This window comes from Prenolepis imparis, unplaced genomic scaffold (genome assembly GCF_030444845.1).
Source record: "Prenolepis imparis isolate NDT839.2.m4 unplaced genomic scaffold, iyPreImpa1.0 SCAF_1, whole genome shotgun sequence".
Classification (NCBI taxonomy): Eukaryota; Metazoa; Arthropoda; class Insecta; order Hymenoptera; family Formicidae; genus Prenolepis; species Prenolepis imparis.
Window position 1 is genome coordinate 11,354,608 of NW_028141159.1, and position 17,942 is coordinate 11,372,549.

Sequence of the window (17,942 nt, forward strand, 5' to 3'; positions counted from 1 at the left end):
GGACATCCCGATGAAAAAATTGAGAAACGAGTGCAGGTGGCGAAGATATACGGAGAAACGGAAAATACTAGGATGTAGCTTCAGCTGATCGTATTTCTACATCGCCTTCGACATATTTACTTCATTGCCCGAGAAACAAATAGCGTTTTAATATCGTTCTGACACGAGAATCCTTCGATCGATAAATCGACGATAGAAAGAAATAAGAACAATATAGAGATATAGAGATGTAAAGAATTAATTTAAAAAACTGAGATAATCCGCTTTTTTGAAATTTGTGGTGATTAGTTTAAATAACTAGAAATATATATTTTTGAGGTTTGCAAATTAAAAAACTTTTGATTAATACAAATTAGAAAAAGTTTTAATATTTTTGTTATAGATTGGAATATTTATTTAGAACTGTGGTAAATAATTAATACACAACACAATATAAAATATGATAATGAATTATTTAAAATTGCAACTATTTAAACATTCTTTTATTCTATTTAAAGTATATTAGATTAAATGCTTTTTGTTATATGTATATACAATGTGTGTGTGTGTGTGTATATAGGTATATATAATTTTGATATTTAATTCTATAGTTTATATTCCTTATTTTCTATTCTTTATTACTTTCTCAGATGTATGATATCAGAATAAAAATAGTTCACTCCTGTAAACTTGGCACACCATACTTAAAAATTTAAAAGTTCTTTTAGAGGTCTGACATTCTTTTGAATAGTTCTAGAGTTTTACGTAAGTATTTTAAATAGTGCCGATGATTAAATACAAAAAAATTAAATTTGAAAATATGATACGCTAAGTTCACGCAGCGCACCATATCATAAAAATAAATTATTTCTTCGAAGTTCTAGTTAGTTTTACAATAGTTCTACAGTACTATGTCAATTATACCAATACTTCTAGCAATTAACGCAAAAAATCAATTTTTAAAACTCAATGCCCAAATTGTAATTCGTACAACTAGAATTGGTATAATTGACATAGAATTATTGTAGAACTATTATAAAACTAACGTGAACTCCGAAAAAATAATTTATTTTCATGATATAATATGGTGCGCTGCATGAACTTGGCGCACCATATTTTCGAATTCAATTTTTTGTATTTAATCATTCGAAATTTTTCGTATTTAAAATACCTACATAAAACTCTAGAATTATTCGAAAGAATGCCAGAACTCTACAAAAAACTTATAGATTTTTAAGTATGATGTGCCAAGTTCACAAAAGTAAATAATTCATGTTAGCACGGAATACATTTTTTTACAATATTTCGAGCTTCACACATGTTAAATAGAATTATTCGTGAATTCTTTTGTTATTTGCGATAATAGCATAGAAATAAAAATTGTATGCCGCATCTTGTAGAAACGGATATCGTAAACAGATAAATAAGTGAATAAGAAATTTATCGTCGGTATAGCTGCGATATTATAGCCTCTCCAATTGGATTATTGCGAATTTCGTCGTTCTCGGGCTTACTGTGCAACGCTTCTTTCTTTGCTCTCGAGATTAATGAGTGCAACAACGCCGCAACGGCTGTTTCTTGCGCGTATTTTCTATTCTTCCGCAGATCAGGCAAGATCGAGCACGATCGTAATAAAAAAAAGAAAAAGAAGATCGCGCGCTGGCCGCCGATCGTGTCGAGCAAGCGAGAGCCGTGCCGATAAACTTAGTAATGGCAGAAAAATTGCCGCGATTAAGGTCGAAAACACATCCAGCGACCGCCATTTTCTCACAACACCTGCGAATTACGCGTAATTGCCGCCCTCCTCCCTTCTTCTTTTCCTTCCCACCACTTCGCATCTATCTGTTCATGGGAACATCGGAGCAGTTTATTGTCTAAGGCTGGATAAGGAGCGAGAGGAAAAGTTGATGTTGGCATAATTACTGACATTTAGCTGTTAAACAAGCTTTCATAAACTTTTTATAGAGAAAATATACCTACATATAATAAGCAAAAATTCACTATAGCAAATAATTTGTTTCTTACAAAATTTTTGCAAAAATTTACTCGATTTGTCATTACATTTATATTACTAATTAGCTATAAAAATTGATAGCTTTTTTATTTACGAAGGAACAAATCAAAGATACGTGAAGTTAATTAAAATCAAATTTGAAATTATATGCAATCTATTTGTATAGTTTCTATAAAAATATAATATTGTTAAAAGCAATATTGTTTAACAATTCAAACATAATTAATTAGATTAAGATAAACTGATATATAAAATATATTACACTGAAGGTAGGATTATAATGTAAACACAATATTAATAATATATAAATCAATAGATATTAATAATCTCAATGTTGTGTATCAATAATTCAATGTTTGGAAATATAGTTATACGCAACAATTCTAGCATCGCGTATTATGTCAGAATATTGAAATTGATATCCGAAGAGTTATAGTACAAAACTGGAACAATAATAAAAAAGAAAAATGTTTAAATGTGTTAATGTGATTATATGCCTAATCTTATATAATATTTGCCTTTCGCGAGAACGCGGTCGTTACGTTGAATCAAAAATAAAGGCACGCGTGTAGAAAAAGTCGCGTGTCAAATCGCGGAAGTTTCCACGAAATTACAGATTTAACAATAAAATCTCTTCGCTCCACGAATCGATTCCCATGACCACAACAGATCGAGATATACTTTTCGCGCGATACGTTGTTCCGCATTCGTATTATCAGTCAATATCGTATGACTTTCTCCCATTGCCGATCGTGTAATTTGCAGCTTGGCGTTATGAGATAATGGCTGGGTGATTTAGAAAAATATACTCGCCTTGCAAGGAAATCGTTGCGAAGTATAGTTACGTAGTATACGTCGCGATAATAATGAAAAAAGAGATAGACATGAAAAGAGCTTTTCTTGAAGAAGAGAAAAGAAAGTATTTTTTCTTATTTGTCTCAATTCCATTAGATACTTTAAATTTGTAATTACCAATATGTGATCTTCTCTATTTAAGTCATATATTTTATATACATATATATATATATCTGTAGAAGAAAAATCTATTATTTAGAAATATAATTCTATTAAAAGAATATAATTTTTAATCCACATCTTCTTTTCCAATAAATTTTATATTTGTAATTGTCTCGATACAATTGCAACGAATTTTTTTAATTTATAAAATTTACTGTCAAATATTTGCGAATTTATTCGTAAATAAACTTCTCGAATAATAATTTAGCTCATTATTATTATTATAGATCAATTAATTGCATATTTCCCAAAGTACACTCGTTGCTCGCCCTATTCGGTCAATCATCATCGACAAAGTTCACGAGAATGATTCTGCATTTTTTCATATAAACGTATGCCATATGGCATATGCGTTCTTTACTCCCCTCTCTTTTCCAGAGATTAATGATATCGGGAAAGGAAGACTAGTAGGGGATGATGAAAAACACAAGGGACATTTACGTGTTTCTTTCGTAAACTATCGCAAAATCGTTCCCGAATACTCAAGCAAATTGAGATGATAAATGACTTTGATAGCTTAAACTGATTAAATTCTTTACTCCAGAAAATGCATTTAATGCATAGAAAATACAATTTCAAAAAATAATCGAGCTGACTTAATACTGTTAAAAGGATTGCACAACAGTATTTCGAAATTTTATTGCATCGCGCGCGAATTCATACATTTTTAATAAAACATTTATTCCAAGAAATTTATTTAAAAAAGCATAATGCAAGTCTATAAAAAATTTTATGCGAAGCAAAAGTCTCTTTGATATTAAAACTAAAATTCTTAACTCAATCATCCTGTTGCAGCGATTACAAGTTGCCAGAGACAATGTATAAATAATAAAATAAATCGTATTAATAGTTAATTTTTTAATAAACAAAGAAATCAGAAAGAATTTATATATATATATATATATATATTTCATTTTTTTACTATACATTTTTATTAAAATGTATTATAAAACTGCTAAAACTTTCTTATTTTCTGTATTTTTTAAAAATTGTATTTTTTTTAAATTCTCTCTCTCTCTCTTTATTTTAAATTTATATTATTTTCAACATATATACGTAGAAACACATCTTATTAAATGAAATATATGCGTATCAAAGTACCATCGCATCGACCGATTCTGATCGAGATTGAAACGAGCTTCAATTTGAAGCAACAGAACGGAATGCAGGTTTGAAGTATCGAACGTACACAATTTTTATATTCTGTGAATCTCTCTGTAACGAAAGTGAAAAAAATGCGAAAACGCTGTTCGAAGTCGAAATGCGTCGATTGGAAATTAATTTGTTAACGTAAACTCGCCTGTGCGTTCGTTTTCGGAAAAATTGTGATTCTGATCTTGGACGTTGCTTGATCGCCGAAATACACCCGATTATTTTTATTGTTTGCTTTCCAATCTCAGATATGAATTAAATTGATGAAAAATCGAAGTGAGAAATCTTTTTCCGATGTCATTTCGCAGTGATGCGGGTTGTGATTTTTCGGAAAAGGTGCATGGGCAGAAAAATGTTATTGATGGAAAATCGAGGAATTGCTTTTTTATCACGACAGAGATCGTGCAAATGTTACTCCGGTTTTTTAAATTTACATATGAAATCTTGTATTAAGTGAAACGCACGCGGATATAACACGAACATAGAAATTATTGTTATTTATGCATTTGTGATGCAAATTTTATATCCCGAAAATTATTGCAACAATCGTGTGTGAGAATTGAGTTGGTGAAAATTCGCAATAACAACAATCGCGTGTGTTCAATTTAATTCTGTAATCAGTAATGAAAATATGAAGGATTATAAACAAATTTCGTGCATCATGTCCGCGGATCAAACTGTTTCAATCGCGGATGTGTATTTTTAATGTTTTTATTTAATTTTTTTTTGCTGAAAAATATTATTTCGTATTAGAACTGTATATTCACAGTTAACTAAAGTTATATTTTGTTTCGAGAAAAATTTCAGTGAGCACTGATATAATAGGAAACTGTCTGAACACGTCAGCAAGCATATTTTTAAATACGTTTATATTTATTTTTAATTATGTGATATATTTAGATAAAATCGATATAATTAGTAGTAACAAATGAGGATAATATAGAGGCAGCATATTAGAGCATAAAGAGGAATATTCTAACATGCAAATTTTTTAATGCTTTAAGTTTTTCAATTGACGATACGTATGAAAGATTAAATATTAATAAATGTTATAATATTTAGAAGACATAAAAATAGACTTTTAATGCTATACAAATATAACTCGCGTATACTGCTAACGAACAAGCATGGAAATCAAATTTGAAAAATGCTAATTATGTAAATTGCATTTCGCTTGATTTAAAAACGCAATCGTCGACTGTTTATTTTTGTGCTGCATAAGCAAAATTTATTCGAGTGCTAAGCGTTAATGCACCGTGAAACATTATGATATTATATGTATAACACAAAACTTTACGACACATATACAATATTTTTGTGGTAATCCGATATATTTGTGTCTCTCCTATTTAATAGAAAACAAAGGAGGAAAATGTGAGAAAGCTCGAAACGTAATAATGCAATCCTCGATTTTCCATTAGAGATTTTTTTACAAATTTAAATGCAAAATCGAAATCAATTCTAATTCGAGTGTGCTACTACGAATTGCTAGGTTTACTTTCCACGCGTGAATAAATCCGTACTTCGTTTTCGCAACTTTTGCGACAGAGAGAAATCTCGGTAGCGGCGCGGAAATGCAGCCTTTGATTTTCAATCAGCAACTTCTCGCATTGAAATTTGATTTATCATCAATGAAAATAGAAGGAAAATGTCAATTCGAGGAAAACGATGTAGTCACGCGCACGCGCTCGATTCTTAATAGTTAATTTTACTTGGATCTCATTTTGCAATATCATCATTTATGGCATCATTGTTCTGATGATTTTTAACTAGAAACACTTGTCATTAATTATGATGTGTGCAATTAGGAAAGAAGTGCACATCATTCGCAAGATGTATAATTAATGACGAAGTACATGTCATTATGGTTTGTCAAAAATAGACTATATCTTTAACAATAAAGTATCGTATCATTGTTTAAGCACATTCTCAAAATTACAAAACCTAAATGCAATTATCATCAAAACATTATTACAATCAAAAGTTGCTTTATTTATGTTTTAGCGCACATTTAATATTTTATATCAAAATATATATAATTTCTGAGAACGTAATTTGATTTTTGAGGATACCTCTAAATATACTACTAGCTAGATGCTAGGAAAGACATATCTTTTTCTCATATCAGAAAACTTATTTTAAGCTTTCAAAGATCTAGATCGCGCACAGACGGCGAATGGAAACTTGCGCATTTGAAGATTTAAATTTGTGACTGCCGAGCTGCTTTGAATTTCTAAGGATAATTCGTGAGACGATGCAAGCGACGCGATGTCGTGTCATTAAGCCAAAGATTACCGGGAGCGACGGAAGGCTCGCTTTGACGTGTCCCGCGGGAAGACCTCCTGTTTGGTCTCGTTTTACAAGTCAATGCTCAAAGCGCGCGTGCACGTTGCCCCGAGAATACAAACTAGTCTGTTTACACGAAAGTCCGCGGCCATCAGCTAGCCCGCTCGTAAATAATTTCTCGTTTACATCTTGCCTTGTTTTTGATAACAATGTCGAAAAAAAAAACATTTTGATTGTGAAAAGACGGCGGTTACATAATTTAAAAAAAAATTTTTAACGAATGTGAATTAACAATGCAGAAATATAAAATTAATAAGAATTCTTTATAAAAATGCGAACATATATATATAACACGATAGCTTAATCTTTTTTAATTTTTTGGGTATTTATTTTAGAATCTCCTAATACGTTTTATTTTTATAATAAATAGTGATATTGAATGTTTTGATGATATTTGCATTTAGGCTTTGTAATTTTGAGAATGTACACAATGATATGATGCTTTATTGTTGTATTGTAAGATATAGTCTATTAATAACAAACCGTAATGACATGTACTTCGTTGTTAATTATGCATCTTGCGAATGATGTGCACTTCTTTTCTAATTGCACACATCATAATTAATGGCAAGTGTTTCTAAATAAAAACTGTCATAAGAACAATGATGCGATAAATCATGATATTGCAAAACGAGACCCAAGTGAGTAAAATCAACTATTAAGAATCGAGTGTATGCGCATGACTATATCGTTTTCCTCGAATTAACGTGTTCCTGATTTTTGTGATATTGAAAATGTTAATAAAATGAGTCTTCTTTTAATAAGATTTTTATAGCACATGAGGCACACACAGGTTAATTTAAAAAAAATGTATTTTTAAAATGAACATAAGAAGTACATACTAGCATTAGCTTATTTTCCTAAGACTGTCGTTTTCTTTTTATGAAATATAATATTTTTTCCTGGAAATAAAAATGAAAGAAGAAACTGAAAGCAACTTGTCATCGCGAAGGTTACTTAACTTTAATGTAGCTATTCTATTATATCAGGAGAAACGTGTTTATTTTTATCCACATTTGAAAAAATCAAGATCTTTCTTAATTTCTAAATATAAAAAGAGAAGAAAAGATAAATATCCGCACAAATTTAAAACTGATTAGAATTGTAAACGTATATAGATCCACTTAATTCCATAGCGACAGAAAGGGGAAATTTGATTAGAATTGCGAAAATCTATATATTTAACACGATATATAATTCGAGGATGCCAGAAAACGAGACGTCAGCTTCACACACACGATATTACCAAAAGATGCAATCATGATACGACGAAATAAATGACTTTTCATCTGTTGCATTGTGCCTTCAACAATTAGCTGAGGATTACGAGACGACAGGCGTCAGAATGACGTCGACAAGCCGCAAAGTGTTACGCAAGTGATGAGTGCGTGCGTTGCGTGTGCGACGGATGACAACGCAACGGGAGGAACTCTAATCGCTCCGCGCCCACCCAATATTGATATAAATGAATCATCAGGCACCCCTCGAATCGACTTCTCCATTCACGCGACCGGCACCTAAATTTCAAAGAACTTCTTTCTAAAGTTTCGCTACGCGATAGCGATAACTTGCCACGAAGTTCAACGTTGATCATCTCGCATGCATGCTCGAATTATATCATCGTAATCAAATATGGATTTTCGCAATTCTAATCAAATTTCTCCTTACAATTTTTAATCAGTTCTAAATTTCTGCGGGTATTTATCTTTTCTTCCCTTTTAATATTTAAAAATTAAGAAAGATCTTGATTTTCTCAAATATGGATAAAAATATATACGTTTCTCCGGATATGATAGAATAGCTACATTAGAGTTAAGTAAATTTCACAAGTTAAGAGAGAGAGTAAATTTGCCTCCAGTTTCTTCTTTCATTTTTATTTTCAAGAAGAAAGTATTATATTTCATGAAAAGAAAACAACAGTTTTAGGAAAGTAAGTTAATGTTACTATGTACTTCCTACGTTCATTTTCAAAATATATTTTTTTTAAATTAAAGATAATCGGATCTCTATATCTATGAAACGTCAATCGATTTTTGAAAATTATAATCCGGTTGTTTTTATTTCGATTTAATTAATATTTTCTTGCTTTTAAGCAGAACTCTTCTTAGAATTCACATAAAACTATAAATTTTTTAAATTCTGATAATTACTGATGATAAGAAAAATGCTGTAAGACAAAGTGAGACGCTGCGTAAAGTTGACGTCTCAGTTTGTCTTAAGGCATTTTCGTTGCTTTAATGGCAACTATTTCTTTAAACTCAAGAGTCCCAACGACTCTAGAACAATTGAAAATAAAGCGGCTAATTAATGAGTGCGAGTCGACGGCACGAAATTTTTCCCGTTAGATTGTGCGCGATTTAGTAAATTATTGTTCCTAGTGCATTTTTAGGTAATTTATTAGATCGCCATTGAAGTGCCAAAATCGCATCTTACGTCACAAGTTTTGCATCGCAACGACGTGATTTAGTACGTGTGTAAAATTGTCGTCAATTTCAGTTTGACAGTTGGCAGCACTGAAATGCGCGTATAATCACTTGAAAATCGGAAAGTAACGGACGTCGTATTCCGCTGATTTTTTTATTCATCCCAGGACTCTTAATTATTTATGAATTTCCACGCCAGTGGAAACGAGACGCCAATTTCACACACACACACACCATGTCTACGCATCTTCGAAATCGAATCGTGGAATTTCGAATCGCAACCGTTGTATGCCGACAAAATGAAAGAAAACGATCGCGGAAATATACCAGAGCGAGAATGGAAAAGCGTTTATTTGTGGTACTTACGAGACAGAAGATTCGAAGAACGGTGAGACGGTAGCACATCGCACAAAAATCGAAAACCGAAACAAAACCAAACTGTCACTGTCACTGTCGCACGAAACACACTGTCGAGGTCCGGGCCTCGTTATATTCCGTCGGGATTTCCAGGAATGCGGAGACTCGCCGAGCGATCCTGACACAGATATTGGCTGAGTGAAGTTAGCCGAGGCACGTCCTGCCGACGGCTGCAATCTCCGGCTCCGGCTGCGTATTCCGTTAAGTCTCCTCTATCGGTCCTTCGTCTCGGAGGGTTTCCTTGAACGGATTCCGGGAACGAATCAGATCCCGGGGCGATCAAGTTACGCACCACTTCGCGATATCGTGCAATTGTGATTTCGCGACGCGCGCGTTTCACTGTTGTGTGAAGTTGATCGCGCGATAGCGCTCGTGGCGCTATTTCACCGTAACGCACGAAAGTTGCGAGTCTCCATGGCGGAATATCGCGGCGAGATAAACGGCGACGATGGCAAGGGCGCCGTTTAAGAACGTATTAGAGCGTAATTAAGCGTATTAGAAGCACAAACGTAACATCCGTCGCGACGCGACTGCGAAGGGAACGACAATGCGCGACGAAACGTTCCCTGACCTCGGCGATACAATCCCTACAGCGGCGACGGAGGAACTGAGTGAACGCAGGCAACGAGCGAGCGTCTCCCCCCCACCACGTCAGCCGAGCGGCGGCGGCTCCCCCTACCATCACGCTTCTCCCACTCGGCAGTTCTCGACTCACCTCGGTTCTTTGCGTATCGTACTAGCGCCGCGCCGACCCCCGCCGCGTCCCGTGACTGCCTTCAAGTTGGTGAAGATACTCTCTCCTATACGGTTCGTGTAAACGCGTTTCGTGGAATTTTCGTCGCGGCCAACTTGAAAGTCAGTTTCACCGTTTGCGATCGTGTTATTCCTGCGCGACCAAGCTGATAGCGCGAATCTTCGACTAACGATATCGTGTTATATGATTGGTTATCCAACAATCCGAGTCGCGTCGATAGTCTTGGCGAGACGGAGTCGGTTAATCTCTCTCTCTCTCTCTCTCTCACACACACACACTGGCGAGCGAACGGAAGACGGATTCTCGGAACAAGAATGTATGTGAGATTTTGTAATGCTTTCTTCATTCATTCTTTCTTTTTCTTTAAACCAGCTCGCGAAGGAATCTTCGAAAAAAGATCTGTCTTTAAATTAAAGCTGAGATATCATTTACGAACATCGCGAACATGTAGCAACTATAAGATGGCGTCCTATAAGGCGTTTAAAATATTAACGATTATTGAAACTTGTAAAATAGCTATTTGGAAGTTGCGACAAAGTTCGAAATTGTGCAATAACGCAAAGTTCTCGGTGAAATGATTGAATTCATAGTTATCGATATCTCTCTCGGAGAGAGTATTAGGGATATTCCGATATCACGTACGCGATTTACAACGCTTGAAATCGTGACTTCGTATTCAATTCGTGTCAAACGAACGCTTTCGTTCAATGAATTTGCTTTCTTCAATTTAATATTGAGATAATGTAAATAAATTCTTATCATTTAATCATTGATACTGTTACGTATAAGAAAATAAATGCCAGTTTCATATACATTGTTTGTTTGATTGCAGGTCACACCGTTACAAGGACGATATATTCCCACGTAGATCACACATATAAACAACTTGTGCTCCGTTGCTTTTCATTCCTTCAGTACTACGTCATCAAAACAATGTGAGTACCATTATTAATGAATAAAAAAAATAATGTCATATAAATAATAGCAATTATATATTATATATTTAATTAATAAATAATAATAAAAATAATACAAAAAAAAGTATATTAAAATTTGTGTATATACATATATAAAACAGATAAAAATAAAATAGGTAATATAATAACTTGGTATAATATGATAAATTTATTTATTTGAAAGAGATAGCGTAAAAAGTATACATGATATGTAAAATGCTTGCGTACTATTTACCATTTATGAGTTTGAATTTTTTAAATATCTTTTTTATGTGATGCATTATATCTAGAATATTTTAGATCTTTAAATATTTAATTAAATATTATTTTTTGTATTGTATATAATATTTATATCAAAAGATTTAAAGAAACATAATTGATTGGTTAATGTAACGAATTTAAAATATCTATATTGAAACTTGACAAAGATACATGCAAAATGAAAACTTTTCATAATAACGCTAATGCTATGAAATTATGACAAATTGTAAATCAATTTACGACAAAATGTTCTTTCATAAAATATTGAATGCAAATTTCTATTTATTTATTTAGCTATTATTTATAGACATTGTTTTTCAATATTATCGTTTACAAAATCAAAACAACGTTACTGTATACTATTTCATCGATTATACGAATCCGAAATGAAGTATTGTTTCCATTGTAAAAATATTTGCCTTTCGAACACAGACCCAATATATTTTATTTAACGAAATGACAGTTATATATTCACAAATTTGTTCTGCAATCTTATTTTATACTCCATTATTAATTCAAACGCTTTTTGAAATATTGAAAGCGTCTAAAATAAGCAGAAAAAAAAACAAGTTTATTTTGTGCTGATGCCCAAACTTGTCTTCGTTTTGCTAAATGAACGAATCAAATTTAAAATAACTAATCATGATACAAAGTCAAATCTTAAAATTAACGCTTATCATTTATGTATATGACATGATAAACTTCGATTAAGTTAAAATCTTTCCTTTCCGAAAAAAATATAGTTAGCATTCTTGTCTCACAATCAATTTTCTAATATTTGATATTCAATATTTCCTTGATTAATTTTAGATTAAAATTGTATTGAAATAAGAAAATCTAAAATTCATTGAAAATAAGATTTTATTTTACTAACAATCAATAATACATAATTTCCAAAACTTGCCAATCGATTTGTTTACAATTAATGAAAAGTATTCCTGTTGCAATATGTATGTGTATACATTTTTAAGAAAATCCAATTCGAAAAATACTTAAATTGTGCAAACAATTTGAAGTGAATCATCTTAGGTATGTACCAATATTAAAAAATTAATGTTTCTTTAACGATGATTGCATATTTCCGGCGATGAGCAATACGAGATAGCTACGAGATACGATTTTCGCTAATTTACACTTCCGTAATGAATCGTTAACGTCGCGACGGAAAACGTTTCCGTCTGTCCGTCCATCCGTTCGCTGCCGTATCAGGAAAATCATTTAAACCGGCGCGTCCGCCTTCGCGTTTACAATAAATTACCGCGCGAGGTGCAAGTGGCAGACGGGAAATTATCCACGACGAAGGAAAACAATCCAAGGGAGAGGTCGCAAACTCTCGCATTTAAACGCACGCCTGTCTCGAAAACTGCGGAAAACATCGGGAAGTTTCTGTTGACGTGAAGGTGAACTACGCTTCACCTTCACTTTTCTCTCATCTTTGCTTATAATATTAACTTATAGTACCTACTCTATACAATCTTTTGATTAAATAATAAACGAAAATTATCTTTGTTATTTTAATGAGATAGAAAAAGTTATAATTTAACAATCGAAATATGATGAACGGTATTAAAGAGAATCGTAGCTCACATACCCTGAGAGAATTTTCTCTTAAAATTTACCCTGAAAATCAATCGTGGGACAATATGGTATAGAAAGAATTTGATGAGAATTTCTCTGATTAATATTTATCACAATAAAAATAATAATATCTATCACAATAAAATATAAGACATGTTTGATTAATTTTACTAAACTGCATAGTAAAATTAATCAAACATATTTTATATTTTATTGTGATAGATATTATTTTTATTGTGATAAATATTAATCAGAGAAATTCTCATAAAATTCTTTCTATACCATATTGTCCCATGATTTTCAGGGAAAATTCTAAAAGAAAATTTTCTCTATAAATTTTAATAAACAGTATCATTTGTGCATTAAAAACAGATATTCGTTATACTCGTTATTGACATAAATACATTATCGCATAACTTTGCTTATAATTCTTTCGAATATTTATATACAATTAAATTGAGAATAAAATTGCATTAATAAGTACGTCCATATTCGAAGTCTCTGAAAAAATCATGCGTGACAAGAAGAGCTTGTAAAGACCACGCGGAAGCGCAGTCGAATGCGAAATATATCGTTGCCATCCCCGAAATTCATTTGACAGTATCTCCCGGCGAGAATCAACCGCGGACAAAAGAGCACCCCTTATGCGAGAGTATCGCATAAACAAGGTAGATCGCGATCTACATCGCAGGAGAGGGTCGCCTCTCGTCGTCGAGGTGTTTCGTGACCGAGTTTACAAAAGAGATGCTCTCTCGTGCGCGGAGGTTACTTCGCTCCCTCGCCCCCGCTAATCCCAAAAGTCCATAAATACTGGAAGGGAGTTTATTCTCCGAAGGGTCGTTTGCAGGATCGCAGTTGTACTCTGTGACACGATACCGCGATGACGTTTTAATCCAACGGCGGCCCGAAAACGCGTCTTGAAACATCGTACGGAATTTGTGGCGTCGTTTCGCACGGCTGATAACACATCTCGATAACTATGCCGTCACAGTTCGCGCAATGAAGCAAAGAAAACTCGAATTTTTTTAAGAATTCAAATTTTAGTTATCTTTAAACGTTTATACGAAAGTCAAACAAGTACAGACAAATTATTTTGAAACAAAATTCAATGGTGAGAAATATAATTGTAAGGATAGGAAAAGAATTATTGTAGGAATAAAAAGGAAAAGGTTAAAATCTATATGAAATATAAAATTCGAAAAAAGACATTTACTTAACATAAAATAATACAAATAAAAAAATAAATATAAGCTAATAATTCATAGAAGAAGTAAAAGTTTTGATAAATAGAGACAGAGTTTCGCAAAAATGTGCCTTTGTCTATTTGCCATTATTATCTTTCGAAATAATTTCACAGACTAAATCTCTACTAAAATACTATAAATCCTCGGCGTGTGTCTCTCATGATCTACTATTGTTGCCTAATTAACCGGACAACCAAATCCTTGTCACGATCCTTCCCTCGATATCTATGTATGTATATGCCTATTTTATCCTATTTCTATCTCGATGTAAACGATTCGTGCCGGTGATCGCAGACAACACCCGGGCCCGGTGGCAAATGTCAACAGTCGAGGATGCAACATAAACCTGGACAGAATTGCTCGTGGCATGTTCCCTAGCGCGCTTTACAGTTCACGAGACCATGACAATTGCCGGCGCGTTACAGTCAGTTCCGCAGCATTAAAGCAGCTGGCTCGGTCGAGATTCCGGAGTATATACTCGAAAAGGGACGATAGAAAAAAAGGGAGAGTAAGGGCGAGGTGGGGGCGTAAGGGACCGTAGGTGACCTATTGTCGAACCGAAGTCTGCATTTTCCTTTAACCTTCCGTGCCGCCATTCAGTCTCACGGTTCATGCCGATGACGAGAAAACGAGCAGGAATTCACGCGTCCAACAAATAATTGAGATATCGAGAATATTTTCATCATCGGAATCGTTGAATACTTTCAGTCGGGCCATATTTATTAATTTATCATATTCGAGGGTTGTTTTAACGCTTTAGTATAGAGCCAGAGTGCAGAGAGTGATGAGATGTTATTAATGTTGCGTCGCACACGCGATTACTTTGATAAATACACGATTTTATTTTTAACGTCAAACTGATAGTTTTCTTCTTAATTCTCAAGTAATGTAACATAATTGTATATACATATATTTACAGTTTTATCTTTTATATATATATATTACTATTATATTATAAATTTATTTTTAATACATACAATTTTGTTCATAAATCAATATTTAATAATTTTCTTTTGCAAATATTTAATATGTATTGCGTTGAAATCAATGAAAAATCTTAACGATGTGTGATGCAACATTAACCTTTTATAGACAACTATAAGATACATAACTTTGCACGGAATAACATATTTACGTTGCATATAACTTTTATATGTCACGAGTATTAATTTTTTGTACACATTATTATCTCTTTCCAGCTTATATTCTGTAAATAAATAATGATTAAATATCAATCGATATATTAGGCGGGTTACTTTCAAAGACAAAGTTAATCGGACTTAAAGAGCTAGAATGATTTGCGCGTTATTATTAAGCTTCTTAATTTTATTTAAAAATATTGAACTTGGAGTATGAACTTTCGATATAAAATAGTGTAATAGTTTATAATGTCACGATAAAAATATTTCGAAAGCAAAAGATTAACTCTCTTATGAAAAGAGTTATCTCTTAAGCTGTCAACATCAATTTTGGATACATAGAGTTAATATAATCTGAGAACTTTTAGCATAATATTTTCGAATGAATGGTATAAAACTTCGAACACTTACTTAACCGAAACTTTAGCCATACTTCTAATAAATGGTCAGAAAAACCAAGCGAGAAAAGATAAAATTATAAAATAATGTACTTGTACAAAGTTTAAGTATAAAGCATATGAAAAACAAAAGTGCGGTATAACATTAACTTTGCTCTTCACAATATTCATATAGATAATAATTATTTCAACAATAAATGTTTGTTTTATTGATCAAAATCAGGATTATCAATCATATAAATTAGGTGATTTCAATTTTTTAATTATAAATAGAGAATCAAAAAATAAAAATTTTTATTTAAATTTTTTATCTTCTCTAAATATTGTGGAATTGATCTAATTTTATCTAACTCATTTAAAAAGACTCATTTATATAAATTATTATCTTTAGAATTTTCGAATCATGAATGATCTTGCAATAACATGTCTATCCTCGGAAAGTCGAATCTAATTAACCATATACTTTGATATTTAGATTTACTGCGTGCTCAGAACTATTCTTAAAAGTGCAAGAATCCATTGCGTTTTCCTTTTCACGCGAGACATATTAGATGCGTTTTGTACGAGATAAAACCGGCATAAGCAGGTTCAATAAAATCGTAAACACGGCAGTTACACGAACAACATCATAAAATATACCGACATAACGAAGACACTTAAATGCTAGTGCATGTTTCTTCGAGAACCGGACTAATTTTGTGCGCGGACATTTGCAAAGGAAGAATCAAAATGAAGACACGATGCTCTTGTCGATAAAATATTTCTATAACGCAAAATCTTAGTATATTAATCCATGGTGTCATTTAAATTGAAATCCAAATTACAACCTTAACATACTTTTTTTTAATTGCAAAAATCTAACTATTATGAAATTACGTATAGCAATAAATAATTCATTTATTGCCATATGAAAAATATTATGAAAAGAGAGATAGAGAGAATTAATCACAAGATGATTTTCCGAGTAAATATTTCTGAACAAAATTATTTTATAGAGTCTCTTAATGGTTTGGAATTTTATTTCCAATATAAATTCGTCTTTGAAAGAAAAAGAATATTAGATCGTGGGATCATTTAGCGTACATTCGATAAGTCTATCAATTTTTTTTCAGTGATTAGAGATTAAATTTATCGAACCAATTTTCTACAACTCTCTACAAAGTATGACGACACTTATGATTAGTTTCTCGAGATTCAGAATATGACATTTAACATGCTACTTGGTTATAAACATATGACTTCATTAAAATAGAAAGCTTTCTATAGTTTTTAATTAAGCTGATGAATATTTCTCTTCATAATTTTATTATATTGAAATATAGCGATATTTCAAGTTTTTTACAAAGATTATTATGACACAGGTCGTTGTTATTATGAAATAAGACTGTTTTAATTACAGCAACATTTTTTTATATTTCAAAGTATAATAAAATTCAAATCTTTATATTTAAATGTTTCGATTCTATATGATATTTGAAACTTGATTAAAATGTTAATAATGTTAAATTATAATATTTTATTACTAGTTAACTAAAGAAAATAAATGTTTCCGCAAACATTTTATACGTCGCTCATGTGAGTTACTATATTTCTTAGTACACTCACAGGTTTCGCGTGATACAGGCGTGGGAAGAATTTTCTCTGATAGAGGATTGTGTGTGTGTGTGTAACATGCAGTGTTTCTTTGTCAAGGAAGCAGAAGGGAGATGACACTAGATCTATGACATAGACGAGTAACGATACGCGGTTATATCCGTTATCAATTATCGGTTAATTAATAGATATCAACTAATTAGCACATTACATTAGTGTGTATATATATATATATATATATATATATATATATATATGATTAGATATGTATATATACATATAATGTGTGTGTATAGTATATGTATATACCTACTTACGTAATTTTTCCACGTTGTCGTCCTTTTCCCGCAAAGTTGACGCGTATCTGTAAAATAAAACCACACGCATTAACACAGTGTAATATCAAGGTTACATTTGTGTATTAGCTTACGCGAACGTATATGTGCGATATGTTTTCGAATCGCCGACCCAACGAACTATATATCGCTGCACGAATAATAACGGCTCTTAATTTAAATATATTTCCTCAATCGTCTGCATTTATTTCATTATAATCTTATATAATTCCTATATAATTGCTGTATCAGGATAATAAAGCAATAGAAAATCAGGATAAATTGATGACAATAATAGAAAAAAGCCTCAATGCTATTTTTAGACGATATTACTTA

At 32.2% G+C, this 17,942-nt stretch overlaps 2 protein-coding genes across 8 annotated transcripts in view; one reads left to right on the forward strand and one right to left on the reverse strand.

Annotated features, from left to right (window-relative positions):
* The window catches only part of LOC145934352 (latrophilin Cirl), a 425,698-nt gene that overhangs the window by 317,138 nt on the left and 90,618 nt on the right, over positions 1-17,942 (reverse strand). For 5 of the 7 annotated variants that reach the window (XM_083037539.1, XM_083035962.1, XM_083039104.1 and 2 more), the window contains one exon: positions 17,589-17,635. Coding sequence is in view for 4 of the 7 variants with exons in the window: in XM_083035962.1 (XP_082892088.1) it covers positions 17,589-17,635 (47 nt within the window). In the remaining 3 variants the exon portion in view is untranslated. Of the gene's footprint in view, positions 1-9,297; positions 9,939-17,584; positions 17,636-17,942 lie in introns of those variants that run through there. The other 2 variants (XM_083038330.1, XM_083036781.1) reach the window with 2 other exon arrangements.
* The window catches only part of LOC145944350 (uncharacterized), a 367,235-nt gene that overhangs the window by 256,963 nt on the left and 92,330 nt on the right, over positions 1-17,942 (forward strand). Inside the window, exon 7 of the mRNA XM_083052625.1 lies at positions 10,935-11,037. The gene's annotated coding sequence lies outside the window, so the exon portion shown is untranslated. The remainder of the gene's footprint in view (positions 1-10,934; positions 11,038-17,942) is intronic.